The sequence below is a fragment of the Pelobates fuscus genome, chromosome 2 (genome assembly GCF_036172605.1).
Source record: "Pelobates fuscus isolate aPelFus1 chromosome 2, aPelFus1.pri, whole genome shotgun sequence".
Taxonomy (NCBI): domain Eukaryota; kingdom Metazoa; phylum Chordata; class Amphibia; order Anura; family Pelobatidae; genus Pelobates; species Pelobates fuscus.
In genome coordinates this window covers 449,758,653-449,778,715 of record NC_086318.1, presented here as the reverse complement: position 1 = coordinate 449,778,715, position 20,063 = coordinate 449,758,653, and the positions used below count along the sequence as shown (strand labels likewise).

At 47.2% G+C, this 20,063-nt stretch overlaps 1 protein-coding gene across 2 annotated transcripts in view; it reads left to right on the top strand.

Moving 5' to 3' along the window:
* The window catches only part of PTK7 (protein tyrosine kinase 7 (inactive)), a 436,928-nt gene that overhangs the window by 37,446 nt on the left and 379,419 nt on the right, over positions 1 to 20,063 (top strand). For both annotated transcript variants that reach the window (XR_010086639.1, XM_063444205.1), the window contains exons 4-19: positions 721 to 911; positions 2,593 to 2,746; positions 4,086 to 4,216; positions 7,853 to 8,119; positions 8,299 to 8,486; positions 8,775 to 8,910; positions 11,631 to 11,747; positions 12,390 to 12,539; positions 12,634 to 12,784; positions 13,314 to 13,441; positions 15,115 to 15,312; positions 15,407 to 15,547; positions 17,219 to 17,451; positions 17,547 to 17,627; positions 17,842 to 17,993; positions 19,192 to 19,370. Coding sequence is in view for 1 of the 2 variants with exons in the window: in XM_063444205.1 (XP_063300275.1) it covers positions 721 to 911; positions 2,593 to 2,746; positions 4,086 to 4,216; positions 7,853 to 8,119; positions 8,299 to 8,486; positions 8,775 to 8,910; positions 11,631 to 11,747; positions 12,390 to 12,539; positions 12,634 to 12,784; positions 13,314 to 13,441; positions 15,115 to 15,312; positions 15,407 to 15,547; positions 17,219 to 17,451; positions 17,547 to 17,627; positions 17,842 to 17,993; positions 19,192 to 19,370 (2,597 nt within the window). In the remaining variant the exon portion in view is untranslated. The remainder of the gene's footprint in view (positions 1 to 720; positions 912 to 2,592; positions 2,747 to 4,085; positions 4,217 to 7,852; positions 8,120 to 8,298; positions 8,487 to 8,774; positions 8,911 to 11,630; positions 11,748 to 12,389; positions 12,540 to 12,633; positions 12,785 to 13,313; positions 13,442 to 15,114; positions 15,313 to 15,406; positions 15,548 to 17,218; positions 17,452 to 17,546; positions 17,628 to 17,841; positions 17,994 to 19,191; positions 19,371 to 20,063) is intronic.

The window sequence follows — 20,063 nt, the reverse complement described above, 5'->3', positions numbered from 1 at the left end:
TGTGTAAATATCCCCTCTTTCTCTCCCCGGCAGTGAGTGTGGAAATATCCCCTCTTTCTCTCCCCGGCAGTGAGTGTGTAAATATCCCCCCTCTCTCTCTCCCACGGCAGTGAGAGTGTAAATGTCCCCTCTATCTATCCCACGGCAGTGAGAGTGTAAATGTCCCCTCTATCTATCCCATGGCAGTGAGTGTGTAAATGTCCCCTCTTTCTCCCCCTGGCAGTGAGTGCGTAAATGTCCCCTCTCTCTCTCCCCCGGCAGTAAGTGTGTAAATATCCCCTCTTTTTCTCCCCGGCAGTGAGTGTGTAAATATCCCCTCTTTCTCTCCCCCGGCAGTGAGAGTGTAAATATCCCCTCTTTCTCTCCCCCGGCAGTAAGTGTGTAAATGTCCCCTCTTTCTCCCCCTGGCAGTGAGTGCGCAAATGTCCCCTCTTTCTCTCCCCTGGCAGTAAGTGCGTAAATGTCCCCTCTTTCTCTCCACGGCAGTGAGTGCGTAAACGTCCGTCCCCCCCCCCCGGCAGTCAGTGTGTAAATGTCCCCTCTTTCTCTCCCCCACCAGTGAGTGTGTAAATGTCTCCTCTTTCTCCTCCCCGAGAGTGAGGGTAAATGTTCCACTCTTTCCCCCCAACCCCCAGCAGTGTGTGTTAATGTCCCCTAGCAGCAGGACGTAGAATTGCCCCTAATATTGTAATAGCTTGATAAGTCTTTTTACTATCACAGGCCAAGTTATCAGTGGTTCAGAAATGGCGATTTGATCTCAGATGTCGGCCGCTCCTACTCCTTCAGTAATAAGGAGCGCACATTAACGCTGCGCAGTGCAGAACCGGATCACAATGGAGAGTACTACTGCTGCGCACACAACACACTTGGGAAAGTCTGCAGCAACCGCAATTTCACGCTAAGCATAATCGGTGAGACTGCATGTTCTTCTAATGAGGCCTTGCAATAACATATTTCGCTGTCAGTGACGTCATGAACGGACACCCCACGGGCTGGTGGGAGGAAGAAAAGGGGGGGGGGGGGGGGGTTTCCATGAGATCACCTTCACTGTGTGTCACCAATTAAAGACATTGCATTGACCCCATTACCTGCTGCTTCACATTGTATCTTGCTGCAGAGGGTTATAGGAACCTTACACAACAGGACGCTGGCTAGCCTGACAAAACCTAGCCTCTCCCCCTGGTCTATAATGGCCACAAAGACCTCAGTATTTTTCTGGTTAAAGAAATGGCACAACCCAATGTCTGTGCTCCTTTTTGTGTCCTGGGTCTCTGCAGAAAGAAAGAAAACCACTATAACTTTCTCAGTCCCTCTCATGTCATTAATAGTGGAACAGCGTGGCTCTCTGCCACAGGCCACGTCTAAAAGGCGGGATAATAGTGGCACTTTCTGGTGGCTACATTCTAAACCTGAATTAAAGAATGATTGTGACACCTGCTGGCCAATGCTGGCACAGCATATAAATGAACTTCAGTCAGCTTGTGGAAAGCTAGCAAGTAATCGGATTCTGATCTTCTTGGTGTGCTGTGAGTTAGAGTCCAGTCCAAGTTAAAGCAGTGCTGGGAGCCATTTCAAGCCTTATATTGAAATGTATGTAGCTTTTCCGTTCCCGCACTCCACTGCACTGGTTTTGTGTGCGCAAAAGTCTTTACAATTAAAGTACACATATTTATCCTCAAAGTTAAAACACGAAGTGCCTTGTGTCTATGATTTAGTTCCTGCAGTGATATTGAACTCTATAATTCAAATTTTCGGCATCATGCAAAGAACGTTCTTTTTAAGGAACACTATAAAACACAAACATGTATTCCTGCCCCTATAGTGTTAAAAGCATCATCTAGCCCTCCCTAAATATATATATATTATATATATTTTTTTTGCAGTCTGCTGCTGCTGGCTCTGTCCCTGATCTGCTTGCTTGACGGACATCATCAGAAGTGATTCTCTGAGCCAATCACAAAGCTTCCCCATAGGATTGGCTGAGACTGTAAAGGAGGCAGATCAGGGGCAGAGCCAGCACAAGTCCAACACAGCCCTGGCCAATCAGCATCTCCTCATAGAAATACATTGAATCAATGCATCTCTGTGAAGAAAGTTCATTGTCTGCATGCAGAGGGTGGAGACACTGAATGTCCGTCACACTGTGCAGCACTGACCCAGGAAGCACCTCTAGCAGCCATCTGAGGAGTGGCCAGTGGAGGTATCACTAGGCTGTAATGTAAACACTGCATTTTCTGGGTTTACTGCAAAAAGCCTGAAGGGAATGAACAAATACATTACGCCCTCTCCTCTTCTCCCCTCTCTGGGTTTTTAATCAGAATTAACAATGTATCTAAAAATATAGCATTCCCTGCAGCTCTGCGTTTTGTATGATGTAGGGATGGCAGTCTCTATAGGAAGTATTGGTGATCATTTATTTCTTGTGCTTCAAGCAGCATTCCGGTGCAGCACATGCTGCTATGGTGTATATAGCTGGTGGGAATCATTGTCTCTGCTGTATACTAGAAGGGATGGCAAAAATAAGCATCACTGCTGTGAATAATGTATAAACCTTGCTCTCTCTCTCTCTTTTTTTTTTTTCTCCTCTTCAAGATGAGAGCTTCCCTCAGGCACTGCTTATCCCAGAGGACCAGATAGTCAATAAAAATGAAGATGCCATATTTCACTGTCAATTCACTGCCACACCACCTCCCACTCTGGAATGGCTGTTTGATGAGGATGACATCCCACTAACCAACAAGACCAGGTGAGTTTGTTCTTTTTGTGTGTGATATCAGCTGATCTGTGGCACACCTGTCCTTTGGATGCCTTTTAGCTGCACCCGTAGTTACATAGCCCTGCTCGAACCCACCCCGTCACTGTACCACTTCCTCCGCTCGTAGCTCCATAGCCCTGCTCGAACCCACCCCGTCACTGTACCACTTCCTTCACTCATAGCTCCATAGCCCTGCTGGAAACCCATCCCGTCACTGTACCACTTCCTCCGCTCGTAGCTCTATAGCCCTGCTCGAACCAACCAGTCACTGTACCACTTCCTTCACTTATAGCTCCATAGCCCTGCTGGAAACCCATCCCGTCACTGTACCACTTCCTCCGCTCGTAGCTCTATAGCCCTGCTCGAACCAACCAGTCACTGTACCACTTCCTTCACTTATAGCTCCATAGCCCTGCTGGAAACCCATCCCGTCACTGTACCACTTCCTCCGCTTGTAGCTCTATAGCCCTGCTTGAATCCACCCAGTCACTGTACCACTTCCTCTGCTCGTAGCTTCATAGCCTTGCTCGAAGCCACCTAGTCACTGTACCATTTTCTTCACTCGTATCTCCATAGCCCTGCTTAAACCCACCTCGTCACTGTATTACTTCCTCCGCTCGTAGCTCCCTAGCTTTGCTCGAACCCACCCCGTCACTGTACCACTTCCTTCGCTCGTAGCTCCTTAGCCTTGCTAGTACCCACCCCGTCACTGTACCACTTTCTTCACTCGTATCTCCATAGCCCTGCGCAAACCCACATCGTCACTGTATTACTTCCTCCGCTCGTAGTTCCTTAGCCTTGCTCGAACCCACCCCTTCACTGTACCACTTTCTTCGCTTGTAGCTCCTTAGTCTTGCTCGTACCCATTCTGTCACTGTATCACTTCCTTAACGATGAGCTCCTTAGCTTTGCGTCTGTAGTTACATAGACTGAAAAGACCTGTGGGCATTAGCCTTTCTCACATCTGTTTTTGCTGTGGATCCAAAAGAAGGCAAAAAAAAAAAACAGTTTGAATTACTCCCAATTTTCGAACAATCTATGAAAAAACCCTTCTTGATCCCAGAATGGCAGTCAGATCTCTTCTTGGATACATAAGCTATTTTAACCTGAATATTATGTTTTTCCAAGTATTCATCCATTTATTTTTGCGCAGATCTTCATACCATTTTTCCTCCTGTAGCCACTGCTCTTTTACTGCAATACTATCTTCTTCACCCTCTTGGTGATACTTCCCTACAATTCCTACTAACTCTTTGCTCTTCACCATCACAATATTCTGCTCTGCACGACATGTGTTGTTGGATCATTGGATTTGTTTGCTTTTCTACAGGATCACTGTTTTCCAGAATGGTTCCCTACTCATCAGCTCTGTCAAACCCCGCAGTGCAGGCTTGTATCGCTGCATCGGGACAGGAAGTCGTGGGAAACAGACTGAGCTCAAAGCAAAACTACGTCTGGCTGGTAAGAATGAATTTCTCATGTCCTCCTCACCATCTCTGCTCCACTGATTGCGACCTGTGTGGACAATTGCTGGGCCCCCCGTCAGCAAGCTATTGATACAATTCACATGAGCGGCCTGGAACTCTTTCACTAATGATGCTGTCGGGGGTTGAGAAAAGCTACTGCATCTTACCGACAGGCTGCACATACAGAATCCAAGCACTATGACCACTTTAACGCGTTAAAGTAGTGATGGTTCTTGGAGGAACCCTTTAAGTCTGTGGAAAGCAGCTTCGAATTACGAGCTTCTTCTCAACTTTGCCGGTATATAGCTGTCGCTAGCAAATGCTATTGCATTCCAGCTGTTGGATACCTTGTTACTTCTTTTTACCTGCTGGTGTCTTTCCTTCATTGGCCACCAATCCCCGATTAACCACACCTTACCAGTTCCTGCTCATTGCATATTGTGATTGGCCCGTGTATACAATGTGTTAAACGGGTGTTTAGTGTCAGATAAAGATCTATGGGAATTGTTCATTGCTTTTATAGTTGTAATCAATATCATTCAACCTCCCTTTGAAAATCAGGTTTCTTGTCAAAATTTAGATCTGTTTGCAATGACCAAATCAAACAAAAGCAATTGAAATCGCTCAACACACCGAATGCTTCAAGTGGTTTCCCCAAACTCAACAAAAAAATGCAACTAATAACTTCTCCAGTATCAAAATTATTCAACCCCCTGAATAGAATCCTCATGTGACGAGACCAATTTCGCCACTGTGCATTGGAGGAGCCTGGTTGCCTGCTGCCTTTTGACTATGGACCGGCATTTAAATACTTTTTCCTAGAAAGGTCTATTCATGTATTTCTGCCCGGGCGTTCGGTAGATTCTATCTACCGAACAAACAGCCGCCTATTGGCCTCCCAGGAGCCGCGGTTAGCTGGCAGGCGGCGTTAATTGGCCGTCCAGAAGCCGGCGAGCGCCGCCAATTGACCGCCCTGTAGCTGCGGTTAACCGCAGCTTAATTGACTATACCGGGTGCCCGCGGCTACGCATACTGAACACTGGATGGCAGCAGTCTGCAGTTCACACACGGCCGGTTCATTCATGGATTTACTGAATTAACTCATTTAACCCAGATAGCTATGGCATGGAGCCTATTTGTGTAATAAAAGACTTTGGCTCCATGGCAATTGAACTGTATGTGTGTGTGGTCTGAGCGCCATTCAGTAATGTGCGCTCAAACCTAAGCTATCTGGGGATATGTTACATGTCTGTATTTTATGTAATAAATGTAACCTTGTGTATTTTACTGTCTTTTTACTGCCATGTGCTTAATGGAGTTTTTCCTCTGTCCTTGGAGATAATTGGATTACTTCCCAATTATCTCCAGGATAGAGAGGCGGGATTGTGATGTCATTTGTTGTATGTGTTGTATGTTTTGATTGGATGTTCCACAAAACCCCGTGGGTGGGACTTTAAAGACACAGCTCAGTCTGTTCCTGCTTGACCCTCAAAACGGAGCCTTGTCTCGTTCTGGGGGGATTTACTGTATGCTGTTCCAGTTCGACTGCTAGGAGTGTAAACCTATTCATATGTTTTTTCCTATTCGGCTGTTTACAGCATTCATATGGTTTCCTGTTCGGCGGATTGGTGTCTTTGGTAGCTGCCTGTATATCTGGAAGGGGAATATCTACTAAACGGCTTTTAACCCCTTTTATGCCTGGGGGTGCCATTACACCTCACAACAGCACAATAATGCAAAACAGGTGTTGTCTCAAGCATACGTGATGACCACCCTTCACAAACCAGGAAAAAGATACAAAAAGAGAACAGAGGCACTGAATGTTCCTAGAAAGACTGTTGGTACCATAGTTCGCATGTTCAAAGTTGAAGGAACAATGGTTACACTACCTGGACGTGGCAGAATAATAAATCTATCAATGGCTGCATCCAGGTTTTCTGAGAAGGCAGGTTGAGAAAAACTCTCGAGTGACTGCTAAAGACCTTCAGCAAGACGTGGTTGCAACAGGCACCAAGGTTTGAGTGAACTCAGTAAGGCGCGCACTGAACGCAGACAGTTTCCATGTCAGAACTTCCAAGATGTACAACACTAGTGACACAAAAGCACAAGAAAAGTCGACTCCAATATGTTCAAAGTCATATCAATAAGTCACAGACACTTAGGAATTCTGTTCTGTGGAGCGATGAAACAAAACTGGAACTTTCTGGCCCAATGGATCAGCGGTATGTCTGGAGGAAGAAGAATGAAGTATACGCTGAAAAGAACACTGTGCCTACAGTTAAAGGGACACTGTAGGCACCCAGACCACTTCTGCCCATTGGAGTGGTCTGGGTGCCAACTCCCACTACTCTTAACCCTGCAACTGTAATAATTACCTTGCAGGGTTAACTCCACCTTTAGTGGCGGTCTGCTAGACAGCCACTAGAGGGCACTTCTTGCATCATAGCACAGAACCTGTGCTAGAGCGTCGCTGGACGTCCTCACGCTGTGTGAGGGCCTCCAGCGTCGCTCAATTCCCCATTGGAAAGCATTGAAAAGCATTTTCAATGCTTTCCTATGGGGAGCTCTCATGCGCAGCATTGCCGCGCATGTGCATTAGGTCTCCCCGGCCGGTGGGCTGGATCAGTCTCTCCCACCGGCCGACATAATGCAGAAGAGGAACGGCGGCGGAGGAAGAAGCAGCGACGTTGGGACATCGTCGCTGCCTCTGGTAAGTGACTGAAGGGGTTCTCACCCCTTCAGAAACCGGGGATTGGGAGGTGGGAGGGAGAGGGGACCTGCAGTGCCAGGAAAACTGATTGTTTTCCTGGCACTGGAGTTTCCCTTTAAGCATCATGGTGGCTTGGTGCTGCTCTAGGGCTGGTTTGCCCCCTCCTGCACTGTAAACCTGCAGCGTGTGGAAGGCATTGATATATCAGAAAATCCTAGGAGAAAACATCATGCCGTCTTTGAGGAAACTAAAGCTTGGGTGTTATTGGACCTTCCAACAAGACAATGATCCCAAGCATACCTCAAATTCCACCAAGGCTTGGTTACAGAAGAAGTCCTGAAAAATTCTACAGTGGTCATCAGTCACAAATCTCTGGTGGGATTTGAAGGCGGCGGTTGCAGCACACAAACCCAAATCTATTACTGAACTGGAGGCCATTGCTCTTGAACAATGGGCTAAGATTCCTCAGGAGCGCAGCCAGAAGCTGGTGTCTGGCTATGCATCTCGTTTGCAGCAGGTCATAACCGCAAAAGAGGGCTCTACTAAGTACTAAAGATGTTGAAAAATTTTGATACTGGAGAAGTCATTATAAGTTGCATTTACAGTTGAATTTGGTTAAACCATTTGAAGCATTTGTTGTGTTGAATTATTTTGGTTGCTTTTATTTTGTTCATTGCAAACTGCTGAAAGTCTGTACATTTAGACAATAAACCTGATTTTGAAAGAAGGTTGCATTTTTTTGGTATCATTTTATATTGAACATAATGTGTCCGGCATTATTACTGCCCCTCTGCTTGGCACATTGTGCTAACTGACTTTTGTACCCCATGATCCATTTCCCAAGGATTGTTTTGCTGTATGTGCTTTCTGCTGCTCCTAATACCCTTTTTCTTTTTCTGAACTTTAAATAAATTCTTGTAGCAATTGAAGACATGCGCCCATTTTCACCTAAAGTCCTCATCGCAGACACACTACAGCGAATCACTTGTGACCCACCAAGGGGGCTTCCTCCTCCTGCAGTGTGGTGGGAGAAGGATGGACTCCGTTTTCCTGTGGAAGGCAGAGTGTACCAGGACGGACCAGAGCTTCGATTCAGTCCTATCATGAAGGAGGATGCAGGCACATACACCTGTCACGCATCCAACAGGGCTGGGGAACGCAAACAGAAACTCGAGATCACAGTCGCAAGTATGACATCCAGGCTCTTTACCAATGTTACCTCTGCTTCACCTCCAGGGCTCATCTTACTCCTTGTCACTGCTGACTGATGTTTCCCTCCAAATCCAGGGCTATTTGTTTTTGTTTTTTCTCTCTTTCCTCATCACCAGCATTATATGCTGATCTTACTTGCCCCTGTTTCTTCACAGCCCCGCCTGAGTGGATAGAGAAGCCTCAGGACACTAATATGGAGGAAGGCAAATCTGGCATTCTTCACTGTCTCAGTAAAGCCTCCCTAGAACCCACCGTGAACTGGTATCGCAATGGCATTTCCATGTCTAAGATCATCCGTTCTCACGGAATATCTACCTCTGCTACTCACGCCACACCCCTGCAGGTGAGTAAATAGGCGATACCCTCGTAAATAAATTAGCCCGGTCTGTTTCTTTATATCTTTTGCTGGTACACTGTCAGTTGTTTATGTCGATCGTTCGGTCTCTGTCTGTCGATCGTTCGGTCTCTGTCTGTCGATCGTTCGGTCTCTGTCTGTCGATCGTTCGGTCTCTGTCTGTTTATCGTTCGGTCTCTGTCTGTTTATCGTTCGGTCTCTATGTACAGCTTGGCCCCTTCTGTAATTTAGGACAGGGGATCTATGTGCTATTGCTTTTGTTTTTCTGTGTCCCAGGATTACAGGTTTGAAATGTTCCCAAACGGAACTCTGAAGATCCTTAATGTGGAGGTGTATGATGGTACAGTGTATAAGTGTGTGAGCACGACACTCGCTGGCAGCATAGAGGCGCAGGCTAGAGTACACGTACAGGGTGAGCATGACTGCCGTGGGACGAACAATGATATAGAAAGGGTAGTAGATACGCAAACCAAAGAAGAACAAACACAAATAACTGAAACAACTCCACACAAACGAATCCGGGTTATTTGCTAAAGTGAGAATTTTGGGACGTCACAGTGAATTTAAAATTTAAGGCCATAGTCAACCTGAAAGCAGAACTGACGGGAAGAATGTTTTCCAGTTCTTGTATTTTACCTTAAATTTGAAATTCCTGACCAATACCTGCTTACGACAAACACACAGTGACACCAGCACCCCAATACCTGCTTACTACACACACACACACAGTGACACCAGCACCCCAATACCTGCTTACTACACACACACACAGTGACACCAGCACCCCAATACCTGCTTACTACACACACACAGTGACACCAGCACCCCAATACCTGCTTACTACACACACACACAGTGACACCAGCACCCCAATACCTGCTTACTACACACACACACAGTGACACCAGCACCCCAATACCTGCTTACTACACACACACACAGTGACACCAGCACCCCAATACCTGCTTACTACACACACACACAGTGACACTAGCACCCCAATACCTGCTTACTACACACACACAGTGACACCAGCACCCCAATACCTGCTTACTACACACACACACAGTGACACCAGCACCCCAATACCTGCTTACTACACACACACACACAGTGACACCAGCACCCCAATACCTGCTTACTACACACACACACAGTGACACCAGCACCCCAATACCTGCTTACTACACACACACACACAGTGACACTAGCACCCCAATACCTGCTTACGACACACACACAGTGACACCAGCACCCCAATACCTGCTTACTACACACACACACACAGTGACACCAGCACCCCAATACCTGCTTACTACACACACACACAGTGACACCAGCACCCCAATACCTGCTTACTACACACACACACAGTGACACCAGCACCCCAATCCCTGCTTACTACACACACACACAGTGACACCAGCACCCCAATACCTGCTTACTACACACACACACAGTGACACCAGCACCCCAATACCTGCTTACTACACACACACAGTGACACCAGCACCCCAATCCCTGCTTACTACACACACACACAGTGACACCAGCACCCCAATACCTGCTTACTACACACACAGTGACACTAGCACCCCAATACCCGCTTGCTACACACACACAGTGACACTAGCACCCCAATACCTGCTTACGACACACACACAGTGACACCAGCACCCCAATCCCTGCTTACGACACACACACTGTGACACCAGCACCCCAATACCTGCTTACTACACACACACAGTGACACTAGCACCCCAATACCTGCTTACTACACACACACAGTGACACAGCACCCCAATACCTGCTTACTACACACACTGACACTAGCACCCCAATACCTGCTTACGACACACACACACACACACACAGTGACACCAGCACCCCAATACCTGCTTACTACACACACACACACACACAGTGACACCAGCACCCCAATACCTGCTTACTACACACAGTGACGCTAGCACCCCAATACCTGCTTACTACACACAGTGACGCTAGCACCCCAATACCTGCTTACTACACAGTGACACTAGCACCCCAATACCTGCTTACTACACACACACAGTGACACCAGCACCCCAATACCTGCTTACTACACACACACAGTGACGCTAGCACCCCATTACCTGCTTACTACACACAGACGCTAGCACCCCAATACCTGCTTACTACACACACACAGTGACACAGCACCCCAATACCTGCTTACTACACACACTGACACTAGCACCCCAATACCTGCTTACGACACACACACACAGTGACACCAGCACCCCAATACCTGCTTACTACACACAGTGACGCTAGCACCCCAATACCTGCTTACTACACACAGTGACGCTAGCACCCCAATACCTGCTTACTACACACAGTGACACTAGCACCCCAATACCTGCTTACTACACACACACAGTGACGCTAGCACCCCATTACCTGCTTACTACACACAGACGCTAGCACCCCAATACCTGCTTACTACACACACAGTGACACTAGCACCCCAATACCCGCTTGCTACACACACACAGTGACACTAGCACCCCAATACCTGCTTACTACACACACACAGTGACGCTAGCACCCCAATACCTGCTTACTACACACACACAGTGACGCTAGCACCCCAATACCTGCTTACTACACACACACAGTGACGCTAGCACCCCAATACCTGCTTACTACACACACACAGTGACGCTAGCACCCCAATACCTGCTTACTACACACACACAGTGACGCTAGCACCCCAATACCTGCTTACTACACACAGACAATGACGCTAGCACCCCAATACCTGATTACTACACACACACAGTGACACTAGCACTCCAATACCTGATTACTACACACCTCACTACCTAGTCTAAAAAATATTATATACACACACACACACTCCCACTTTAGTACCCCTATACCTGGTTACTGCATGCACTCTCACACACGGTGACTGGTGCACACCCCACTTGGTAGCCTCTATCATTGCATGAAGTGCTATTTACTACTAATTGCTAGAATCCTAAATCCGGATTACTATTCTACTCCTGTAATCCTTGTCCCGTACCCCCATCTCTGTTGTTCTGACTTTGGTCTCCCTATCCTGATTGAGTGCTCTCTTTCAATCAGAGAATCTAAAGTTCACACCTCCACCGCATTCTAAGTGCATGGAACTCGACCAAGAGATTACAGTGCAGTGTTCAGCCACAGGCCGGGAGAAACCCGCCATACGTTGGGTTAAAGCAGGTGAGTACTCCTTGGCTTGTCTTCCTATCTGCTTAGGGCAGCTTGAGAAAGGAAGGATGGGATGCAGAGAGGTTCAGGTTAAGTTACCTCAATAACCAAATTAGAGGTAGGTTAATTCTTGCCGTTGTGGTGTCAGGGGGGAGGTAGGTTCATTCATGCTGGTGTGGTGGCAGGGGAATGGTAGGTTCATTCTTGCTGGTGTGGTGGCAGGGGAATGGTAGGTTCATTCTTGCTGGTGTGGTGGCAGGGAGGAGGTAGGTTCATTCTTGCTGGTGTGGTGGCAGGGAGGAGGTAGGTTAATTCTTGCTGGTGTGGTGTAGGGGGAGGTAGGTTCATTCTTGTCTGTGTGGTGAAGGGTCTACTGTGATATGAAGCTGGTTTATTACAAATCTAATCTAACAGAGCCTAAACCGAAGTAAAATAAAAGTGAAAATAAAAAGTTTTATAAGCTCCGCTGTATGCGAGATGTGGCGTATTTACACAACTCTATAAAAGTACAGCCCCATACAAAATGAGACTGCAGCAATGGGGAATGTAAATGGAGCTTTATGGGCTTTTTGTATTACTTTACACTTCAAAACAAACGCTGGAAGGGAAGGCGTTTTACTGAGGAGTTCAGCTCTTTAATGTGATTTACAACAGATGGCAGCAGTCTGCCGCCCCACGTGGACTCAGATGCTGGCCTCCTACATTTCCATCGTGTGAGTTGGACCGATGCTGGGAACTACACCTGCATTGCATCCAACAGCCAGCAGGGGGAGATCCAGGCTGCTGTGACCCTCATGGTGGCAGGTGAGTCCATCTAATGCCCAGAAATCCCCTATAAACACTTTCTCTTCAGACCATTAAAGGAAAATTAATCAATGTTCATTTCCTAATATTCTAGTTTACGTCACTTTCAAGATTGTACCAGAGAACACCACTGTGTACCAGGGGCACACTGCCATTCTGCACTGCCAAGCCCGTGGAGACCCCACACCACAAATACAATGGAGAAGCAAGGAAGGGATGCTGGAGAATAGCAAGTCCCACTCACGGTAAGAGTGCTTAAATCACTGGCTTCCGTAGCAAATTTTCACTTCCTATCAAGAAGCCTGGCACATGGTTTCATTACGCACCAACTCTTGTAGACTACTAGTCTTTCTTCTTTCTCCCTCCTGGCTTCTATCTCTCCATACTCTCCATCCAACAAACCTCCTAGCTTCCATCACTCCATACTCTCCACCCAACATTCCTCCTGGCTTCTGTCTCTCCATACCCTCCACCCAACAAACCTCCTAGTTTCCATCTCAGCCAATCCTATGGGAAAGCATTATGATTGGCTCAGAGAATCACTCCTGATGATGTCAGCCAAGCAGGCAGATCAGGGGCAGAGCCAGCAGCAGCAGACTTGAGTAGAAGTAAGATTTTTACAATATTTAGCGGTGTAAGGGGGGCTAGATTGTGGTTTTAACTATAGGGTCAGGGATACAGGTTTGTGTTCCTGACCCTATAGTGTTCCTTTAAAGGGATGGTAAGATGGGGTACCAGTTATTCACTGAATGATTAGGATATTTTTTATTTCAGGGTTCAGATTATGCCGAATGGATCTCTCATTATCTTCCACGTCACCAGTGAGGATTCTGGGAAATACACCTGCATTGCTGGGAATGTTTGCAATATTAAGCACAGAGATTCCTTCCTCTATGTTGTGGGTAAGGGTGTGTGTGATTGGAGGATGGTGAAGGAGGGTCTGGGGAGGGGGTTGGTGAAGGAGGGTCTGGGGAGGGGGATGGTGAAGGAGGGTCTGGGGAGGGGGATGGTGAAGGAGGGTCGGGGAGGGGGATAGTGAAGGAGGGTCTGGGGAGGGGGATGGTGAAGGAGGGTCTGGGGAGGGGGATGGTGAAGGAGGGTCTGGGGAGGGGGATGGTGAAGGAGGGTCTGGGGAGGGGGATGGTGAAGGAGGGTCTGGGGAGGGGGATGGTGAAGGAGGGTCTGGGGAGGGGGATGGTGAAGGAGGGTCTGGGGAGGGGGATGGTGAAGGAGGGTCTGGGGAGGGGGATGGTGAAGGAGGGTCTGGGGAGGGGGATGGTGAAGGAGGGTCTGGGGAGGGGGATGGTGAAGGAGGGTCTGGGGAGGGGGATGGTGAAGGAGGGTCTGGGGACGGGGATGGTGAAGGAGGGTCTGGGGACGGGGATGGTGAAGGAGGGTCTGGGGAGGGGGATGGTGAAGGAGGGTCTGGGGAGGGGGATGGTGAAGGAGGGTCTGGGGAGGGGGATGGTGAAGGAGGGTCTGGGGAGGGGGATGGTGAAGGAGGGTCTGGGGAGGGGGATGGTGAAGGAGGGTCTGGGGAGGGGGATGGTGAAGGAGGGTCTGGGGAGGGGGATGGTGAAGGAGGGTCTGGGGAGGGGGATGGTGAAGGAGGGTCTGGGGAGGGGGATGGTGAAGGAGGGGGATGGTGAAGGAGGGTCTGGGGAGGGGGATGGTGAAGGAGGGTCTGGGGAGGGGGAGGGTCTGGGGAGGGGGATGGTGAAGGAGGGTCTGGGGAGGGGGATGGTGAAGGAGGGTCTGGGGAGGGGGATGGTGAAGGAGGGTCTGGGGAGGGGGATGGTGAAGGAGGGTCTGGGGAGGGGGATGGTGAAGGAGGGTCTGGGGAGGGGGATGGTGAAGGAGGGTCTGGGGAGGGGGATGGTGAAGGAGGGGGATGGTGAAGGAGGGTCTGGGGAGGGGGATGGTGAAGGAGGGTCTGGGGAGGGGGATGGTGAAGGAGGGTCTGGGGAGGGGGATGGTGAAGGAGGGTCTGGGGAGGGGGATGGTCTGGGGAGGGGGATGGTGAAGGAGGGTCTGGGGAGGGGGATGGTGAAGGAGGGTCTGGGGAGGGGGATGGTGAAGGAGGGTCTGGGGAGGGGGATGGTGAAGGAGGGTCTGGGGAGGGGGATGGTGAAGGAGGGTCTGGGGAGGGGGATGGTGAAGGAGGGTCTGGGGAGGGGGATGGTGAAGGAGGGTCTGGGGAGGGGGATGGTGAAGGAGGGTCTGGGAAGGGGGGATGGTGAAGGGGGGTTCTGGGAGGGAGGGAGAGGAGTGAAGGGGGATGTGGAGGTGAAAAAGGGACTGGAGAGGTAAATGAGGGGATAGGGGGTGGAGGTGCTGGGGTAGTGAAGGGGGGCTGAGGGGTGATAAAAGAGGGATTGGGGAAGTGAGGAGGGGGGAGATTTCAATTGGGGATTTATCAAAAGGGAAGTTGATGAGATTGGGGAGAAGGAAGGTGAATGGGGGAAGTGAAGGGAGTAAGTGGGTTTGCTGAGAAGACCAGAAGGGGAAAGTGTTAACAGAGTGTGTTATTAAAGTCAATACCTGTCTTTCTTAATGTTGACATCTTCCTCCTCAGACAAGCCTTCAGATGACAAGAGTGAACAGAACTCACATACTCCATACAAGATGATCCAGACCATTGGGCTCTCGGTGGGAGCCGCTGTGGCCTACATAATCATTGTGCTTGGACTCATGTTCTACTGCAAGAAACGCAGAAAGGCCAAGAGACAGGACAAACCTGAGGGCGAAGAGCCAGAAATGGAGTGCCTTAATGGTGAGGGGACATGGGCTTGATGGTTATTGGAGATTTCATCTCTCGGGCATGGATTCAGTTGAGCCAGGTTTTCTAACAGCTTCTCCTTTACTAGGGGGCATGATGCTTCAAAATGGGCAGAATACGGCTGAGATCCATGAAGATGTCCCACTAATCACTCTGGGAAATAAACGACTGAGTTCTGGAGACAAACTGAATTTTCCCCGGGCAAACCTGCATCCAATCACCACGCTAGGTATGACAAAACCATGGTATATGTTGGGCACATGGTTAGATACATTGGGTGCTCCAGGGACAGACAGAGTATGTAGTCCACCCCTGACCCTGGTGCAAGACCTCGGCAATTACCAACTTGCAGGGATAGTCACCAAAGTGAGAAATCAAGGTGAATTAAAATGTAAGGTCAAAATTACCTACGCTGTCAGGTCAGCTACTTTGGCCTTAAATTTGAAATTCACATTGAATTCACTTGAGTGAATAACACTGTTAATGATTGTTTTATTTTTATGTATTTTTTAACATCATGCTTGTTTTTAATATCGGAGTAGCTAAACAGATTCCACGTAACCGATTGCCACAAGGCAACTTAGTGCAGGACCTCAGGGAGCCGCCACGCGTTGTGGGTGTTAAAGGGACATGTACAGAGGTCCGATGGAAAGATCTGTGTGCATCAGAATTGTAAAGGGTCGGGGGAGGGGGACGGGGGGTTGGAATACAAAATATATTTAGCTCTAGAAACCAATCCAAGATTTTCATAAATCAACATCTCTATCTGTATAGCAGCCATTCCATTGTCTGTTGGATTCCAACACAAATACGCCTTGTTCTACTTAATGACTTACTGATTCGATGATCACCTGAACCAAATCTTATTTCGTGAGAAATTTATTAAAAACCACGATCCTTCTGCAATAGGCAAAACCAGTGCTAGTAGTACCTCAAACTTAATTGGTCAAACATGATCTATGCACCAAAACTGCTTCTTTAAACTCCAATAACTCTTTAGAAAGCCGTCTGTGTAAATAAGATACATCGTTCTTTTATTTATATAAATTATTAGTAAGTCACCTAAAATGTCTTACACAGACCCTTCCCTGGATACACCCAAAAAAATTTAAATGTCCCTCTTTGCTTGAAATATTGGGAGGTATGAAACCCTGTAATGGCCAGCCCACTCTCCAGACCTTCTCGCCCTCTGAAAACCTCTGGAATGTGATCTAGAGGAAGCTGGATGGTCACACACCATTAAACAAAGCCAGATCTGCTTGAATGTTTGTGCCAGGAGTGACACATTTCACTACAATCCTTAGAGATTTAAAGCAACGTAGGAATATATTTAATCCCCCTGGGAATGGGATGCGGATGGCGGGATTCACTCTCCTCCCTCTTTTCAAAAAGCTTTCGCTAATGAAATAAAACATCTCCATCCTCCCACCCTGCTCCTCTGCTAATCTTCATCCTTTAACCTTTCTGTTCTGCGCACAGTAACATTTCAGACCACTTTTTAACACACACCCACTTTCCTTCATATATCCCCCCAAAAAGGTGCTATTTTAGATCATAGCTTTTATATCTGACATGCTTTCTCATTTGAAGTACCTCCAATATTTCTCAACTTTAGTGTCTACGGGCAGGGTCAGCTGTATTGCCCACAAAGGGCAAGCCTTGGCTAATAGATGGAGCACTTTGTTTCTGTGTACTTGGTCAAAGACTAAAATTTCCAAATAAAGAATAAAACAATGTGTGTATGATTATTTTTCTTAACGTTATATAATGCATTGAAATCTTTTTGAGGCCCCTTTCATTATAACACAAATTATTTAATAATGACAGAAATCACAGTTCTTGTCTTTAGTGGGGAGCAGACGCGGGGTGTCCACCTCATTTTCTTTGGGCCCGTCCACAGGTCGCGGTGAGTTCGGTGAGGTGTTTCTTGCTAAAGCCCAAGCTGTAGATTCTGCTGCGAGTGAAACCATAGTCCTGGTGAAATCACTTCAGACTCGTGATGAACAGCTTCAGATGGACTTCAGACGGGAGCTGGACATGTTCTCAAAGCTCAGCCATGCCAATGTTGTGCGTCTACTCGGCCAGTGTCGTGAGACAGAGCCACACTACATGATCTTGGAATACGTGGACTTGGTGAGATACATTTCTTTCGTGATGACCAAGTGAAGCTCTGAGTGCTTTGTTCTGCCCAGTTGAAGTGACACTGTAATTTGTTTTTTATACACTAGGGAGATCTGAAACAGTTCTTGCGAATCTCCAAAAGCAAAGATGAAAAACTGAAGACTCAACCTTTGAGTTCAAAGCAGAAGGTGAGAAGCCCCTCTGTGTGACCCTCTGCCACATTACCCTCTAGTGAAGAAACCACATATGTGGCTGAATTTGGATATTTCAGCATAGCTTGCTAGTTTTTTTTGTTTGTTTTTACTACCCTCCCCTGTACCCTCCCCTGTATCCCACCATGTAAACCAGCATGTGACCAAATCCCCCCAACAGTGTTTTATGTAGCCTTCTATTTGTCTACAGATTTCCCTGTGCTCCCAGGTGGCCCTTGGGATGGAGCACTTGTCTAATGCACGTTTTGTACACAAGGATTTGGCTGCTCGGAACTGCTTAGTTAGCGCACAGAGACTTGTGAAGGTGTCATCCCTGGGATTGAGCAAAGATGTGTATAACAGGTGGGAACTGCTCACAATACACACTACATGTAAATCCGAGACCACTACATGCTAACTACACTCTACATGTAAAAGCGAGACCACTACATGCTAACTACACTCTACATGTACATCCGAGACCACTACATGCTAGCTACACTCTACATGCACATCCGAGACCACTACATGCTAACTACACTCTACATGCACATCCGAGACCACTACATGCTAACTACACTCTACATGTACATCCGAGACCACTACATGCTAACTACACTCTACATGTAAATCCGAGACCACTACATGCTAACTACACTCTACATGTAAAACCGAGACCACTACATGCTAACTACACTCTACATGTACATCCGAGACCACTACATGCTAGCTACACTCTACATGCACATCCGAGACCACTACATGCTAACTACACTCTACATGTACATCCGAGACCACTACATGGCTACTACACTCTACATGTAAATCCGAGACCACTACATGCTAACTACACTCTACATGTACATCCGAGACCACTACATGCTAATTACACTCTACATGTAAATCCGAGACCACTACATGCTAACTACACTCTACATGTAAATCCGAGACCACTACATGCTAACTACACTCTACATGTAAAACCGAGACCACTACATGCTAACTACACTCTACATGTACATCCGAGACCACTACATGCTAACTACACTCTACATGTAAATCCGAGACCACTACATGCTAACTACACTCTACATGTAAAACCGAGACCACTACATGCTAACTACACTCTACATGTAAATCCGAGACCACTACATGCTAACTACACTCTACATGTAAATCCGAGACCACTACATGCTAACTACACTCTACATGTAAATCCGAGACCACTACATGCTAGCTACACTCTACATGTAAATCCGAGACCACTACATGCTAGCTACACTCTACATGTAAATCCGAGAACATTACAACCTAACATCACGCTAAATGTACATCAGAGAACATTACAGGAGCCAGCTGTGTGTACGCGGAGGATGTGCCAGGCCGTGTATATATGTATTTAACTGGAATTTACCCTGGACCTTTTATTAAATGAGACAGTTTTATTTATTTTTTAATACTCCACCCCGAATGTTTTTGCATTGACATTCTGCTCTCCTGGGATATTATTAATTTTTTTTTTAGATTTAATGCCCGCTATTTAATGTGTTTTCTCTGGCAGTGAATACTACCATCTTCGCCAAGCTTGGGTTCCCTTACGCTGGATGCCACCTGAGGCTGTGCAAGATGATGACTTCTCCACCAAATCTGATGTGTGGTCTTTTGGTGTACTAATGTGGGAGATCTTCACCCACGGGGAGCTGCCATATACAGCCATGCTTGATGATGACGTTTTGGCTGGTATGTACATTCGTCTCTTAAATGGTTAAAAAAATAACGGTTACATTTTTAGTTTGTTGATTGTATTTTGGAACAAATTATAAAAAATAAAAGCTCACTCAACCCCTTATGCAGATAACTTTAGTTTTCACGTGGAAGTGCATGGGCTAGCAGTTTCCCTGAACTAGCAACATGAGATGGATGGAGTTTAGAGCTGTCAAAAGTGTGCATTTAAAACTGAGTCTGTGTGAATTCTACACCCCATAAGACAGTATTGAGCCACTCTCACAGCAGTGTGTATAGAACAGTTGTTGTTTTTTGTTTTTTTTGTATTGTCTGTGTAAGGGACTGACCAACCGCTCGTGTCCTCCTTTTGGCTTGTCCTACCGTTGTCCAGTGGCTTCCCTTTTCTATTGTAAAGTGATTAAAATATATTCCGTAGCTTGTACTAGACTACCTTCTATAGTTCAACAGTTAATCTGACTTGTACCAACACACCCCTGATAACTGACTAAAATGTATTCATAGCTTCCCTCTGGCTAGATCAACCTCCCGAAACTTTGATGACCAATATTTGTCCTGTACCTACTTCTGATGTGTACCATCCCTCATCAGCTGACCAGTTGCATGTCCAGTGGCTTCCTGTGATTTGTGCCATTTGTGTAACTCGTGCTTGTTTTTGTTTCCATTATTTACCTGGTTTCATCGTAATGT